Source organism: Urocampus carinirostris, chromosome 8 (assembly GCF_059441175.1).
Source record: "Urocampus carinirostris isolate Australia breed hairy pipefish chromosome 8, RoL_Ucar_1.0, whole genome shotgun sequence".
NCBI classification, from domain to species: Eukaryota; Metazoa; Chordata; class Actinopteri; order Syngnathiformes; family Syngnathidae; genus Urocampus; species Urocampus carinirostris.
In genome coordinates this window covers 3,143,492-3,160,232 of record NC_142356.1, presented here as the reverse complement: position 1 = coordinate 3,160,232, position 16,741 = coordinate 3,143,492, and the positions used below count along the sequence as shown (strand labels likewise).

The 16,741-nt window shown below is 40.0% G+C and overlaps 2 protein-coding genes across 8 annotated transcripts in view; one reads left to right on the top strand and one right to left on the bottom strand.

The window, feature by feature from the left end:
* Positions 1-1,610: 1,610 nt before the first annotated feature.
* Positions 1,611-14,532, bottom strand: slc25a23a (solute carrier family 25 member 23a). Of its 5 annotated transcripts, XM_088341348.1 has the most exons (13): positions 14,254-14,531; positions 11,871-12,756; positions 10,188-10,398; positions 7,494-7,617; positions 7,336-7,423; positions 7,146-7,257; positions 6,848-7,006; positions 6,598-6,750; positions 4,845-4,958; positions 3,748-3,915; positions 3,523-3,670; positions 2,117-2,299; positions 1,611-1,798 (listed from the first exon to the last, which is right to left on the bottom strand). In XM_088341348.1, the coding sequence occupies exons 3-13, from the start codon at positions 10,380-10,382 to the stop codon at positions 1,788-1,790; spliced, it is 1,455 nt and encodes a 484-aa protein (XP_088197474.1). In that variant the 5' UTR covers positions 10,383-10,398; positions 11,871-12,756; positions 14,254-14,531; the 3' UTR covers positions 1,611-1,787. The 5 variants fall into 5 exon arrangements, with proteins under 5 accessions (XP_088197474.1, XP_088197472.1, XP_088197473.1 ...); XM_088341346.1 differs by having other exon boundaries at positions 1,611-2,299; XM_088341347.1 differs by lacking the exon at positions 11,871-12,756 and having other exon boundaries at positions 1,611-2,299; positions 14,254-14,532.
* zfyve27 (zinc finger, FYVE domain containing 27) overlaps positions 14,278-16,741 on the top strand; it is a 16,970-nt gene continuing 14,506 nt past the window's right edge. For all 3 annotated transcript variants that reach the window (XM_088341355.1, XM_088341354.1, XM_088341353.1), the window contains exon 1: positions 14,278-14,562. The gene's annotated coding sequence lies outside the window, so the exon portion shown is untranslated. The remainder of the gene's footprint in view (positions 14,563-16,741) is intronic.

Sequence of the window (16,741 nt, the reverse complement as noted above, 5' to 3'; positions counted from 1 at the left end):
TTGTGATTTGATGTGAATGTGTCAAAACAGCGACATTTGCTGGTCTGGAGTAGAACAACATCCCCCGTCACTTCTTTCACACGCTATCTCTGGAGCCACATCCAAAATAAAAGCTTTTAATTAACGTATTTTAAATTAATCAATAAAGTGAATTCATCCATAAAGTTAATATTTATTTAAAATAGTTGTAAAGTCAAGTCAAGTCATGTTTATTTGTATAGCCCTTAATCACAAAGAGTCTCAAAGGGCTGCACAGACCATATATTTCTGCAAACCACAGACTATTAAGACACCATCCCCTGATCTAAAAACTAAATGAGGGCAAATAATACACAGATAATACACAGATACGGTCAACATGAAATATAGGTTATTCATATGCTATAGAAAAGTGTGTTTTGAGGTTAGATTTAAACATTTCCACTGAGGTTGCAGATCGAATCTCAGGGGAATAGCATTCCACAGCAATGGAGAACGCTCTCGAACCTGCGGATCTCTTCTTGGCTCTTAGGATCACTAGTAGACCAGCATTTTCAAAGCGAAGGCTCCGGACCGAAACATAGGGCGAAATAAAATCTTGGATATTAAGTCCATGCATGATTTTGTATACTACCAACAAAACTTTAAAATCACATCTTAAGATAACAGGAAGCCAATGCGGGTTAGCAAAAATCGGGGTAATGTGGTCAAACTGTCTTGTCTTAGTTAAAAGCCTTGCTGCAGCATTTTGTACCAGCTGAAGGCTCTTGATTTTGGACTTCGGGAGACCGGAGAGTAGTGCATCACAGTCATCGAGACATGAGGTAACAAACGTATGAATTATAATCTCCGCATCCGACTGAGACAGCATAGGGCAAATTTTAGCAATGTTGCGAAGATGGAAAAAAAGCTGTTCTAGTAATATTCTTAACTTGTGTTAGAAAGGACACATCGGGGTCAAATATGACACTTAAATTTTTGACTAAGTCACTCTGGGTGACATTACATTTGTCAATGTTTTGAGCCATTGAAAAACATTGAAAAAACGTTAAAGAAGCTGTACGGAATTTGAAACCTTGTTACTCTCTGCCGCCATCTCCTTGCTTGTGACATAACTACATGATCAGTCAGCTCGTTCATGATTCGTGTGCTTGTACGAAAATTTATCAGACCCGTTCGAATAAACTCCTTTTTTCATCTTCTCCTCAAGCACCCCCACATTTAACTCAAGCCCCCTACCCCAGTAATTAGAACATTTTTACAACCCTCTTTTCCTTAATAAAGAACAGGATAGACTTAGATATGATGAAAAACGCTAGCTAAAGAAAAACAACAAAAATATAAACAACCCAGCTTTAGGAATACTCCACTGACTTAAAATGGTTCAGTTTTTTTCCGAGGTATCAGAATTTACACCATCAAATCAATCAATCAATAATATTTTCCTCCTGGTCCTGCAATTCTGCCAGTGTTTTTAACCCAAAGCACTACAACAGACATAATTTTACAGTCATCAACTCATCCCAGAAAATCATGGGCTGCTCTCTGTACATAGGTCCAAGTAGCGAGGGCTACTGCTCTACACGTGAAAATGATTCGTTTGTGCGGCAGATTACATAATAAAAACCAAATTTAAAAAATAATTTTATTGGAAATACTGTACAATGACTGAAACAAATAAAAGTACAGAGTGCTTGAAAAACAATTTCAATAAGTTACTTTTATATAGGTAAAATAATTGTCCTTTAATGAGATGCTCTGTGCTTGTAACAATTTACTCCAGTGCTCTTGAAGCTCTCCAGTCTTCTCTACATTGCACCTATGAGGAGAAATAAAGCTCAGAAATCGTCTTGCACTTGATTGGAAGTCACTTTCTCTTCCTCGGTCAACCAGCATCCAAGTTCATGCAGATCACTCTCTGTATATCTGATCGAAGAGGATTTTTCATGCATGAAAATCACACATGAATTTCTTCACTGCATCTTCTACTGTACGTAATGCGAGGTATTATTTCCACATCAATACATCAGGACTGTCCACCTTCAAAGTCCCCAGTACGTCTTCATGCAGGATTAACAGATCTTGAAATCACAGCACACCATCCAAGTATGTGATCAAACCTTCCCTCCCCGCCTACCCTCCACGTCCACGCCGAGGGCTATCCGGGTGTACTCGTACGCAACGTAGGACACACTGACAGCAGGGATGACCTTCAGCAAATTGGGGGAAATTCCTCGATACAGGCCGGCCACGCCCTCCTGGGTCAGGATGGTGTGAATTAAAGTGGACATTGAGGGCTGAGTAGATCCTTTCGTTGAAGCTAATGGAAAAGAGAATATAATGAGTCAAAAAACAGGCCCTTTTGACTGGGCCTTGTTACATCCAGAACAACAAAGACAATAGATACTCAAGCTTGATTTTAGCTTTCCGGAGTTGCAGCATTTCATACGGACACTCTCATTTCTGAGTAATGCAGAGAAAGATAGGCAACCAGAACCTTCCCCTTGGGCCTGGTTCAATCCAGTACAATAAGGACAATAGTCACTCAAGCTGGGTTTATGCATTCGGGAGGGGGGAAATCTTGCACTTCTACTCCCTCATACAATTTGTAGCTCCCCAGGATTTTATTGACAAAGTTTATACCACATTTACATGTTCAACGGAAGGCCTGTCCATCCCCCAGTTGTTTAATGGGAATCAATAATGAATCAAGCCAAATTCCTTTTAAACTATAATGCATTGAATTTATTATATTGTTCTCTAGTTCTGCCATACTTAACATATTGGGCAGAAGTCTGGGGCAATCGTTACAAAAGTTCACTACAGCCCCTTTTTATCCTCCCAAAACATGCACAATTAGAACTATACACAGGGTAGGATATCGGGATCATAGTCATATTTTATTCCTGCAGTCCAAATTATTCAAATTGGATGATTTGGTAAAAATTTTCTGAGTCTGCTCCTTTGGCGCCAACTGCCTCGGACGCTGATTGGCTGCTCGTCTCTTTTTAAACCCCTGTCTTCCTGTCACCCGTTGTCAGTCCGTCTGCGAACCTCAGCTCCCGCTAGGCAAGCCCTTTCGACCCTGACTCTGTCCTTTCCTGATTCCTGTTTGATTCCCGGCTCCGACCTCTTTTCTGAACTTGATTACGTTTTTGCTCCTCCATCCTGGCCATCGATCTGTTTTTACCCGCTCTCGACACTGCCTTCGCTTGCCACGGAAATTTTATTTTATTGTTTACGGTTTATTCTTGTTGCACTTCGAGTGTAGGATAAATCGGTTGCCGGTGAGATGCAATACATATTGCAAAGTATGACGGTTCAACTGACTCGAATTGACGTACAAAAACTTCTTTTTAAAGTAACTTTCCCTGGTAAGTAATTACTTTTACCATAGAGTAACCCAGTTACTTTTTGGAAGAAGTAGTGAGTACCTATACCTAATTTCTTTATTAAAGTAACGCACCCAACACATTTGCTAACTATATACAATATTTGCTAATTGCACAGCAGATATCATATTTAGCACTCCTTTCTTCTAACCTTGAGCTTGCATCCTAGTACGGATCACCGCAAGAGGGTAACTGGCCAATTGCCCGCAAGTGCTGGAAACTGCACCACAGCAGACCAGGACTGTGACTCCAGGATCCGCCACTCCTCTGTTCCGACTGAGCCAGGCAAACTTTAACGTCTGAGGGATGGAAAGAGAGTTAGAAGATATTTCAAACAGCGGACCGGAGAAGCAAACTAGCATCCCGTCGACCTGACCTCATAGACTGCCAGGTCGATGCCGGCGTAGGGCACGATACTCAACATGTTGGGCACGTAACCCTTGTAGAAGGCAGCGAGTCCTTCCCTCCGCAGGATCTTCCCGGCACAATCAGATATTCCTGAGAACTGGCCGGTTTTTCGAAGGGTGAGTCGGGTTTTCAGCACCTTTTCAAAAAAAAGGAGTGATGAATGCCAAGAGAGTAAATATCCGTCTTATCATTTTAAATCAAGGAAGCAAGGTTTTGGGTGCTCTGAGGAGAGTGATGAGTAACAAGAGTATGAGTATGGATGTTAAGAGGGGACTGTATGAGAGTGTGATGGTGCCGACTGTGTTGTGTGGTGCTGAGACTTGGAGCCTTAACGCAGATTTGAGATGGAAATTAGATGTTTTTGAGATGAAGTGTTTGATGAGTATGTTAGGAGTGACAAGATTGGATAGATTGAGAAATGAAATTGTGAGAGATAGAACTGAAGTAGTAGTGGAACTGAGTAAGCGTGTGGATAAGAGAGTACTCGGTTGGTTTGGACACATGGAGAGGATGGATGAGGAGCGAATTTTGAAGAGGATCTATAGAGCGGAAGTCAATGGAAGGAGACCAAAAGGAAGGCCGCGATTGACGTGGATGGATGGTGTTATGAGTGCACTGCAGGAAAGAGGTCTAAATCTAGTGGAAGCTAGAGCTCTTGTTGGTGATAGGAAGGAGTGGAGAGGTGTTGTGAAAGGATAGTGGGATTGTGGACGCGTTCTTAAGGATGGGCTGGGCATCTGTATGATGCGGCAGTGGTAAACCAGTGAAAGCTGTCGGACCCTGCTTTTGAACAGAAGAGTGTGTCGTGTCACCCTGACCCGGGTGACATGGCCGCTTTCTTGTGTCCCGTTTCATCTGGAGGGACGAAAGCTTAGGTGCCCAGGTGCCTAACTTGTTTGGGTGTTTGGGCATTTGGGTTGGCTATGGTCCAAAAATGTTTGTGTATTTTTTGCTATTTTCTTCCCTTTTTATTTTCTTTGTTATTGTATGTGTTGTCTTGCTGTCGGTCACCCCTCTTGAGGGATATGACCAAGGTAGATGGATAGATAGATCATTTGAAATCACCTCCATTGGGTAGATGGCCGTCTGAGCAGTGGCACCAGCCAGCGAGCCGGCGAGAAATCTCTCGTGAACTCTCAGTGTTTTTGTATCCTTTCTGCCGTATAGCAAACGCTTGATCTGGGAACAAGGTTGTTCAAAATCAAACTTATTTTTGTAGAGTACAAAATGCAACTCAATGTACAATAAGAAAAGTACCCCCTCCTCCATTTTTTCCACCCAATATCCATGAACATCAAAAAGATATGAAAATAATTTATTGTTTATCCCAAGTTAGTGTAACATTTGTTTTGAATTCAGCATCCTCCAGATGAAGGATGCTTACAATGCCAGGGTGTCTCAATTTTGACTATTGAACACGTGCAAAGAAGATTTCTTTTGATGCCAGGGTTGGCTAATTTGGATTAGTAATGTGTGCCCATGCACAGTTCTTCATCTTGACCATTTCAAAAAATGTTGCTCATGCCAGGGTTGGGTTATTTTTACTAATATTGAGCGCTTGCACACTGTTGTTTTCCATTTCAACTATTGAACACTTGCAAAGAAGATTGCTTATAATGCCTGGAATGGGCTAATATGATTATTATTAAGTGCTTACGCTTTTTTTTCCTCTCTATTTTGACTATTGAACACTTGCAAAGAAGATCGCTTTTGATGCCAGGGTTGGCTTATTTGGACTAGTAATGTGTGCCCATGCACTGTTCTTCATTTTGACCATTAAAAACTTGCAAATAGGATTGCTTTTAATTCAAGGGTTGGGTTATTTTGACTATTATTAAGCGTGTGCACACTGTCCTTCTCTATATTTACAGTTGAACATTTGCAAAAAAATGTTGCTTATAATGCCAGGATTGGGTTATTTTGACTTTTATTGAGCGCTTGGTCACTGTTGTTTTTCATTTCAACTGTTGAACATTAGCAAGAAAGATTGCTTTTATTACCCAGAATTGGCTAATATGAATATTTTTAAGTGATTACGCTCTTTTTTGTCTATTTTACTAGCTCATACGAACGTAAATGGTGCTCACCTTGCACAATGTTTTTTTTGCACTATGATGACTATTTTTGCACCAAATGCATATTGCACAAACCCTACGATACCAAACTGTATGTAACATCCTATATGCCGACATTTCTTGGGTAAATTATAACTATAATCTTATCCTCCTTGTTTTATAACCTTATCTTCTCTGTTCCTTTATCTTCTTGGGTTTTTACCTCACTGTGAATGTGTGAAGCTGGAGTGTCATGCCCAATTTTGTTGTCACAATATGTTAACCCATTTTGTAACAATGACAATAAAGGTATATTCTATTCTATTCTATTTTGACGATTGAACACTTGCGAATAAGATTATTTTTAAAGCCGGGGTTGGGTTATTTCAACTGTTATTGAGCCTTTGCAAAATGTTGTTTTCCCTTTTGACTATTGGAACACTCACAAAGAAGATTGCTTATAGTATAAAGGGTGGGTTATTTTTTTACCATTATTGAGCGTTTGTGCACTGTTCTCTATTTTGACTGTTGAACATTTGCAAAGAAGATTGCTAAAAATTCAAGGGTCGGGTTGTTTTTACTATTATTGAGTGCTTGCGCACTGTTGTTTTCTATTTTGACTATCGAACACAAGTAAAAAATTGCTTATTTTGCCAAGTTTGAGTTATTCTGACTATTATTGAGTGCTTGCGCACTGTTCATCTGTATTTGACTATTGCACACATGCAAAGAAGATTGCTCGAATTGAAACAAGTGTTATTCACCTCTTCATAAGCTGTAAATTTGATTGCAGTCTCTGGAGCTATTTTAAGGACATTGACTCCATTGCCTCTCCAGAAAGACCTTACTCCTCCCTCCTTGATCATGTACTGAAAACCACCCAGCACATTCCTACCAAACAGAGAGGAACCATGGACCTGCCAAAGCATGGTGGAAACACGATTCTGTTTCAGTAAATTTGACCAGTCCTCAAGAATGGCGATTTTGTTTTTATCACTTCGAAGACCCACCGACCTGTCTGAAAACTTTAAGACGGTCTAAGGGTGCGGTCCCACTCCGGGATACGGATCCAGCCAAGGCTCCGGCCATCAGCTGCCGCCATACATACCCAGACTTCTTTTCCTCTTCGGAAAATTCATCTGGAACTGTCAGCTGTTCACCTAAATCCAACATCTAGGAAAATATTTTTTGTTGTTTTTAGGTACAACAAATATGATGCTGTCAAATACAGTAGACCCATGAACACAAATTCCTCCTGGAGTGGGGATCGCCGTCACCAGGGGGTTACTGTGTTTCAAGTCTGAATGCTTGCCATTGAACGTTTCCAGTAGCGTGCAACCTCCTCCATGTTTGTAAGAGGGTTAAACAAAAAGTAGTCCCGCCACTCAGTCCAGTCAATGGTCATGGTCCCGTCCTTGTCTATACTAGTGGATACACACAAACAAGGTTGATGGGAGATGGGAGAGAGTGATTGGCCCAACACTATTTCCAAAGTCACAGACCTCTGTAAAATTCTGGTGGCAGCCCTGAGACTGATATCCAATCCGACAGAACGAAGAGCCTGCTGGATCTCCTTTGCGTCGATCTCACCTGGAAGAGTCCCACCGTGTTTAAATTTGAGACCAAAGCAAATGAAACATGTTCGACAGGCTCCACAGACCGTCATTGTTCTTGTCCAGGCTGTAGAACAGGAGTCGTAGCTGCTTTTCGTGGGTACGAAGGTATAGGGTAAACTCTTCAAAGTCGAGCACGCCGTCCTCGTTGGTGTCCCCCACCCTGACAAGCTTAAAAGAGACAGATTGGTTTGAAAATGAGGTAATGAATTGCTCTAAATTCATTAGGAATGAACAATATGGGACTCATGAAGTGGTATCTTCCTAAAAGTTAGTATTTCCATGATGTGTTCATTGTCCATTCAAAGTAAAAGAAGAACGATTTAACGTGGTGTCAAAGATGTTCTATACCAGGGGTCGGGAACCTATGGCTAGCGAGCCATATATGGCTCTTTCTATGTGTACCTGTGGCTCAGAGACAAATTTGATTGCATGCAAATGTTCTCCATCTCGTTCAAAACTTGAGCCATTAATCCTGTTTGGATACAAGCAAAGCCGAACAAAAGATGAATAACAGGGCAGTACTTATTACAGATTACATAGGGCACGTTTTTCACTACAATTTTACAATTTACAGTAAAGGTGTCACACAAAAAAACAAAACAAAAAACGTTTTTGGCTGTACAATGCTAAAGAATCCTTTATATAAAAGCTCACTATATAATCTGTGTTCAGTGTTCAGATACTTTATGATGAAATCCACAGTACAAACTGTAAATACACTAAAACACCGGAAGAGAACTTAAAGTTATTTGATTGGGTGAGTGGGAGGGATGGGTGGAGCTATGCAAAAAGTGCAAGCACTCCCTCCTATCTCTCGCCCTACGCCGTCTGCGCCAAAGGTAAGCACATCAGGCTCCCTGTTTGCAGAATGTTGAGACGTTTTTACAAAATAACTGCTTGCATCTGGTTTTGAAACCAATATGTATGAAAAAAGGGTCGAAATAAGTTTAACTGATCTTGAGTAATTGCAAGAAAGAGACAAGTTTAAAGTGGTATGTTTGTTGATTTTGGGACACAGGCTCTGGCATTATTCTCTTTACATCATTTTTATCAAATCATCAAAAATAAATGTGCTGAAGACTAAGCTTTTGTCTGGGGCGCGGGTTTAGCAATTTAGTCAATTTGTCTCATAATATATGGTGTAGCTCTTTCCCAAAATAAAATTAATATATTTTGCTTTTATGGCTCTTTGAGTCAAAAATGTTCCCGACCCCTGTTCTACTTTGTCCTTTGCTGCCTCAGTGCATCGCAGGTTGAAAAATAATTTGCAATACATTATCACCAATAGGGCAGCACGGCGGCGCAGTGGTTAGCGCTTGTGCGGCACAGTTCATGTCATGGGAAGAGTGCACCGTTGTTGAGGAACATGTCTTTTTTTAGCTATTATTTCCTCCTAAAATGAAGTTGACTTGTGCAGCAAACCCTCCATCCATTATCCGTACTGCTTGTCCTCAATAAGGTTGCGGGGGTGCTGGAGCCCATCCCAGCCATCTTCGTTGGGCAGTGGGCAGGGGACACCCTGAACCGGTTGCCAACCAGTCACAAGGCACACAGAGACAGACAACTCAATCGCTCATTCACACCTAGGGACAATTTGGACCGGCCAATTAACCTGAGATGCATGTTTACGGAATGTGAGAGGAAACCGGAGTGCCCTGGGGAAACCCACGGGGAGAACATGCAAACTCTGCACAGGACGGCTGGTATCTGGATATAATCCCATGACCTCAGAACTGTGTCGCGGACACGCTAACCACTCAGCCGCCGTGCCGCCCCGACGAACGATTATACCAAATACCATACTGGTGCGGGGATTGCCGGAAGGCTCTTTTGTCTGGAGGCAGCCATTCTGCCCTGAATGAAATGCTCGGTTGTTGTCAGGGTCCATTATCACTGAGATATTAATGCTGAGAGCAGGGTCCAAGAAGCGAAATTTGTGTTATGTATGGAGTTTTTTTTCTTCTGTTCTGTCCACCTAATATGATTAGCATCCATGAGGCTGTGATCCGTTATCCCAGTTCGGTTAATCATTTTAAAGTAATTTTGGATTTTACTATATTTATAAAACTTTTATAAGTTTTACTACATATTAATTTCCGTTTTCTGAAAAAAATTATTTAAAATGAGCAAAAAGATCTGCAATAAGGTTTTATTTTACTGCATTAACATTTTCTTTTCTTTTTTTTTAAAACAAGAAATCATCAGTCCAAATGAGTACAATTAAAAGCAATATTTTTACACTGATTAATTCTATTGTTTCTATTGGAGTACAATCTTGAACAGCTTCATCAAACAAAATAAGTTATAAATAACATTTCCCTGTCTACCTTATAATTAATATATTAAGGGTAAAAGAATAGGAAACTGTTGTCGGGTAGATGAATGTTAAAGCTTTTGGGCTGACCACTGGAATAAAAGGAAATAAAAGATGGCATGCTTTTTTTATGAATCAGTGACATCAATATTGAAAGCAATCGAAAAGGATTGTTTGTTGTTGTCAGCCAGTGGAGCTCCAGCAGCCACCTAAGGTTTGTCACACTTGGAGTTTGCCATTCTCATCTTACCAAGTCCTGCTCCTTGGCACCAAAATAGACGCACAAATGCACTGACTAGGAAAGTGAAAGCCAGGCAAGGCTTTGGCCAAAACAAATCAAGGACGAGAGAGTATAACATAGCTCCTTTATTTCATTCACATTTTAATCATTCGTTATAAATATCTCTCACATGGAAGCTCCTACCTTCTCCAGTGAAGCCTTGGACAACCCTTGACCCGCCAGCCCTTTACGTAGTTCGTGTATGTCGATAAAACCATCTTTGTTTATATCCAGCTGCTCAAACAGCTCGGCCCAGAACTTCTCTCTATCAGGGTCCGGACTAGAGGATGTCCCGTCCTGGCAGTGGGCCCGAAGGAGACAAGTCCTTGTCGGGGTCATGGTGGTGTCCAGTCAGCTGGGGAAAATGTTTTAGATCAGAGCATTAAAGTGACAGTGTGGGTTGTTGTGGTTTAGAATGGAGCTAAAGCTTGTGCATGGGGAAGCCTCAAGGATAACCTTCGTAAAAATTCTAATGTCTTCCTCCAAATTTGCTTATGTGAGAAGATATAAAATATGATGTTGATTTTCACCAGTGACCACAAAAGACTGAGAAAGCTGGATTACAACCGAAGCGGCCTGAAAAGGTACGAATCTGGAGTTTGTCAGACCTGGTGTAAGTGGCTAACTTTAGCGGCTGGTGAGATAAATTTACTATCTAATCACAAAGCTCAGCTGTGGAAAGCCAATAACATGGAAGGACAAAGCAAGCTTTATTTACACTGACAAGCTAACAAAAACAATAGCAGTGGGCCATAGCCTGCAGAGAAGTGCATAACAGGATTGGCTAGAGAAGGAAACAGTGGAAAAAGCACCAAATGCCTGAATCACGGGACTCGGCACAGTTCACTTGCATAAGCAGTTGTATAAGGCGAGTAACACAGAAGGACAACGCAGGAGCAGTTCACAATAACAATAGTAGCTAACGGCGAGTCATAGTCTGAGGCGAGTGGTTAAAATGAGTGGCTAGAAAAGTAACCGTGGAAAAAAGTGAAAGATGCCTAAAGTCAAGTCAGGTCATGTTTATTTGTGACGCCCTTAATCACAAAGAGTCTCAAAGGGCTGCACAGACCACCGATGATTGCAAACTACGGACTATTATGACGCCATCCCCTGATCTAAATCCTACCTGAGGGCAAATAATACACAGATATTGTCAACATAAAATACAGGTTATTTATCTGCTATAGAACAGAAGTGTGTTTTAAGTTTTGCTTTTACAGGTGAGTGAAAATGAAGGACAGAGCAGGGGTAGCTAACAATAACAATAGTAGAAAGGAGTGAGCCACTACCTGCAGCCAAGAACGTGAGTGGCTAGATAAGGAAACTGTGGGGAAAATTATTATGTTTGCCAGAATGACGGAACTCTGTGTGAAGTTATCTGCCATTAAGTGCTTAAAGCACCACCGGGACAAACTAGCGACGCAAAATAATCATTCAGGCTTCCGTAGTTTTAAAATGGCAGACAAGCATGCCAGGTTGTTCAAGTTGTGAGAAATAGTTACAAATTTCTACGAGTCTTTATAAAAAATGTATTTTTCTTCATTATTCGCGCCATTAGTGTTTTATTCTAACGAATCATGCATTTTCAAACCGCTAAGGGTCGCTATATAATATGCACTGTGGCTTTAGGTCCCCTACTACATACAAGTAAGTATCAAGAATTTATTTGGGATTAGAAATGATAAAATCAAAATTAAACACTTCCGATTTAAAGTAAAACAGAAACGAAAGTAGAGATTTCCTTGCATGCAACGTTTGCTTTAAACAGGGTTTTTAAAAAAAATACGATAAATTCCTGACTGTGCAAACGTATCTGGCAACACTCACTTGTCGGAAAGTTCTACCTCCTGACCTCCTTGGCACAATTTAAAGGATCGGGATTCGAACTTGGGAGCGGTCGATCACAAATAATGTTCATGATGGTCCAACGAAGCTTTGCTTTGCCCAAAACAACCTTTTCATGTGTCGAGTAAACTCCGCCCCCTCCTCCTGAACCAGGAAGTGAGCAGCTCTGCGGAGACGCCCTTCGACGTTCAAGTGGCCAAGGGAAAATAGGAATGATCTCTTTCGTTTCATTTAGAATTTTGTAGTTGGTGGTCGAAATTTGTAATTATAAAATCATGGGGGCAATCGTGTGAAAAATATGCATTTGTACATCCTGGTATTTTAGTTGTCACCTAAAAAAATGATAAAACTATTCCACCCACATCACTTGAATGCAACATGATTAAACGCATGCCGCCAAATGAGATCAACTCGGGGGGTCTCCAACGAGGTGCCCGTTTTCAACAGGGTGCCCTCTGTTGGGAATTAAATATCAAAATGTACCGTTTACCAAATTGCTCGAATTAGTAATCTGACTCTATTAACCAAACACAGCCTACATTCACCCAACAATTTATACGCGCTCGTTTCTTGAGGGAAAAGATAAACAAGAAAGCTGACATTTTCATTTACAATTTAACTAAGAGTACTGCATCGAAAACGGCCGAATTAGTGACGTTGGAGTCTGTGGGAACCCTTCTTCTGAAGTCCTTTAGCTTTCTTCTTATTGGCCCACGTCTCCCCTGAAGATAGTGTGCCGGTTCCTCCCATGGGTGTGCCAATGAAGCCCCCTGGGCTTCACCATCTGGGAGAAGAGCGTCGCGATGTCTGGAATACTCAAAACACCGAGCGTTTCTATGTCATCAGGGCCTTTCTGCGTCTGGATGTGCTGATTATAGAATAGAATAGAATAGAATATGCCTTTATTGTCATTGGTACAACATGGGATATATTGTAACAACGAAATTGGACGACTCCAGTTCCACATTTTACAGTCTTTATCTTATCAGGCTTACGTCCCGTTCCCGCCGTTCCTGTAAACAACATTTTCCACCAGGGTGCCCTGACATCGCACCACAACACAGCCAGTGAATATCTTTAGCATTAAATGTAATTTGTGTTTGATCGTATAAAATCCTTTATAGTCAGATGTATACAATCCTTCACCTCCCTGAGGACAGATGGGTGCCCGTGGACCTGTTCTGAAAGTACCCCACCAATACTGGGCCATTGGTATTTTTTAGGAAAAAAAAGTTGTTTTAGTGGTCTACTGGGTCAATTTAATCCTACTTCCCACTTCTCTCTCGTTTTCTCCTTATTTCTCGCTCTCTTTTTGTCTTTGTTTCTCTCTTTTGTCATTCTCTTTTCTATTTCTCTCTCTTTCTCACCCCTCTCTCTTTATTCATCTCTTTCTCGTAAATCTACTAGTCTGGTCCCCAACTCAAATGCATACCTGTCAATCTCCATGGCTCAATGCCCTTACAAAATGTTGTATTTTCCCTTACAAAATACAAAATAACCTTTCACCATTTTTTTTTCCACACGTGTTTATTTCTATAGTTTAACATGTTACATTGTACATGTGTTTCGTTATATCATATATATTGTTAATTAACATTTTGTTGTGAGATACTAAGTTGCTCGACATGAATGAGTTTTATTATAAAAAAAATTAAGTAGCTTGGATGTTCACCGTAAAGGAAAAAATACATGCAAATATAATTAAGTAGAATAATACATTTTCTTATTCAAAAATATGAATTCATTTTCTGCATTAAATTATTGTTGGTAATATAGTGATTAAAAGGATAACCACAAACCTGTCTTTTTTCATTTTCTCCTTTTATACTTCCTTTTTTTCTTAACTTCTTTATACAACATCATAATTCATAGTATAATGCATCAAAGCATGTGAGCCGTTTGAGAGCTCTTTAATGAGTTGAGCCGAAAAAGCCGGCTCTCTAAAAAGAGACGGACTTCCTTTCACTACATAACTACCACATGAAATCCGAAGCGGCAGATGCATGCGCACAGTAGCATCAAACCGCTCGCTTCGTTTGCAACCGAAAAAAAAGAAGGCGAGATTGAGGCTACCGCGGCGAACTCGTTTGACTCGATTGATTTGCCGTTTCGAGATCGTCGGTGTATACCGGATGGTACCCATGATTGACAAATTTGCGTTTTTCCGTACATATTTTCTTGTACGTCGTACACGTCTTAAAATGCATAATAAACGTACTTTGTTCGGCAAAAACTTACAGGTTGACAGGTATGCTTTTGTCTTTCCCTTTTCTATTTCTCTCACTTTCTCAGCCCCTCTCTCTTTATTCATCTCTTTCTCGTAAATCTACTAGTCTGGTCCCCAGCTCAAATGACTTCGACTCACCTGGTTTGGACCGATTTACGCCCCGAAAGAGCAATCGGTCGTTGACTTTTCGGAGATTGATTGCTCAGCCTGGATTGACAGGAAGTAGACCGTTTGACGACACAACAGAGGAGCTAGCTAGCTTAGCTTTTATGGAATAAAAGAAGTCAAGACGACGACATAGCGTCTCGTCAAAAAGACACGATATTCATTCAGCTGTCATGTTGCTTGTGTCGATAAACTTGGAGTTTCTCCTTCCTCCGTGATTCGGAGTCGCTCGTAGTGTCGCCTAAGCTCCCTTTAGCCGCCTTTCTCAAGCTCTTTAGACACGTAAGTACGTGTATTCATAATGACGGTGATAACATCTTTTACATCGTTTTGCTGTAAACTTCACAATTACTTTAAATTATTCTGTGATGGACCCTTAAATGTCATAATAATTCAGAATTCTAATGCATGATGTCATCTGATTGATGCTGATAAACCAGCAGAATAGAATACTAGAATACTCTTTATTCTCATTGACAACAATGTAGTGTACATTGTTCACAATTCCATGATAACCATGGAATCAAAGATTGAAAAGAAAAGATCACAAAGAATATAGAGCAAATAGGTAGTATTTACAAGGTAGTGTTTGTAGACGTGCCTAAATTGAAGTGCATCAGATAATAGAGCAATGACATCAGCAGCAACATTTTGTAAAAATAATAATAAAGACGTAAAATCTCAATACATGTTTGTTTTACATACACGGGTAAGATATGATGACTTGGGATAAGATATATGACTTCTAGTAATTTACTAAACCATCACTCTTAAATTAAACAGTTGGTTAAAAAATAACCGAAAGCGTGGGTTAATCCATTACTTGAGTTCATAGGACACAACTTTCTTGTTCTTTATGAAAAAAAGCCCGAAATTGGGGTGATATTATATAATAAAAACACCCCAAACTGGATCATTAAAATAAAAGATGGGTCATTCTTTTAAAAGTCAAGTCAAGGGCTGTCACACCAGGTTTGAAGGAGAACCTCAAGCTTGTTAGCGCGCCATTTTCTTTCAGATTTCCTGTAGTCTTGTTTAAGCGATCGAGTTTCATCGGTAAACCAAGGCGTGCGTCTTTTAGGTCTCGATTTAATGCGTAGGGCCGCTACGGAATCCAGGGCACTAGCCAGGGTAGCATTAAACTCATTTATAAGTGAGTCAATAGAGCCTTTATATGAAGGAAACAACACAACTACTCCTGAAAGAAGATCAGATAGCTAAAAAAAAGGCCCAAAAGAACTTAGCAAAAATGTTACATTATACAAGTGTTCCGATACCTGGTATCAAACATGCCCTGGCAAGAAAATATCATCAGTCAGTGTTATACAAGCTACTTTGGATTTGATTTCAAATGATAAACTGTTTTTATACTGCTAAATAACTGCTAAAAAATAGATCATATTGCCTTCTGTGATAATGACACAGAAACAATCGAACATATATTTTTATTCAAAAACTCAAATGTTCTAGGAATGGTTTACAAGATGGGATTGTTGGAAACGTTGGAGCTAAACCAATATTATGAGACTGACCTTTGGAACAGTTCATCAACACATACACAAGGAAGTCTGTTATCATTAATTTCTTTTGTTTAGCCAAATTTTTTATTTCCTAAACAATTACTTTTTGAATCACCCCACCAGCTAATGATCTTTTTAACATACTTTCAGTTAGTTGACACCCTGAATTATTTAAGTTCTAAAAGAAATAAAAACATGTTTGTCTTATTATTTACTTCTTACAAAGGTGGATTTTGTTTTGTCTGTTTTGTTTATGTTTTCGTGTTCAATTCTGTTGTACGGTTTGTTTGGAAATGTGAAAGAAAATCTTTAATAGAAGTTGGCCGCGTTAGAGGGTCTGGCATATTCTCTTTTTCTTGTAAAATTTGACATTTTGACAGTAAAGATAATACCGCTTAAGATATACAATAGCTCAACATGTGTATTTAATGTTCAAGCAAATCCATAAGATATATATTTTGAATACAAATACAGTTTTCCCCATTACTTATAATTTTACTTTAATAGTCAAGTCATGCTTTTTGTATAGCCCTTAATAACAAAGAGTCTCAAAGGGCTGCATAGACCACAGATTATTGCAAAATACAGACTATTATTACCCCTGATCTGCAACCTACATGAGGGCAACGAAAAACTCAAAAACCTCAACATGAGGAAAATGGAGAAACTTAGAGAAGGGACTGCACATGAGGTCATCCCCCTTCCAGGATGACCAGGCTGCAACGGCTGTTGCAATAACAAATAATAAAAACATATTTTCAACATAAAATATAAGTTATTCATATGCTATAGAAGTGTGTTTTAAGCTTAGATTTAAACATTTCCACTGAGGTTGCAGATCGAATCTCGGGGGGAAGAGCATTCCACAGCACCGGGGCCCAAAACAAGAGTGCTCTGTGGATTTCTTCTTGGCTCTTGGGATCACTAGTAGACCAGCGTTT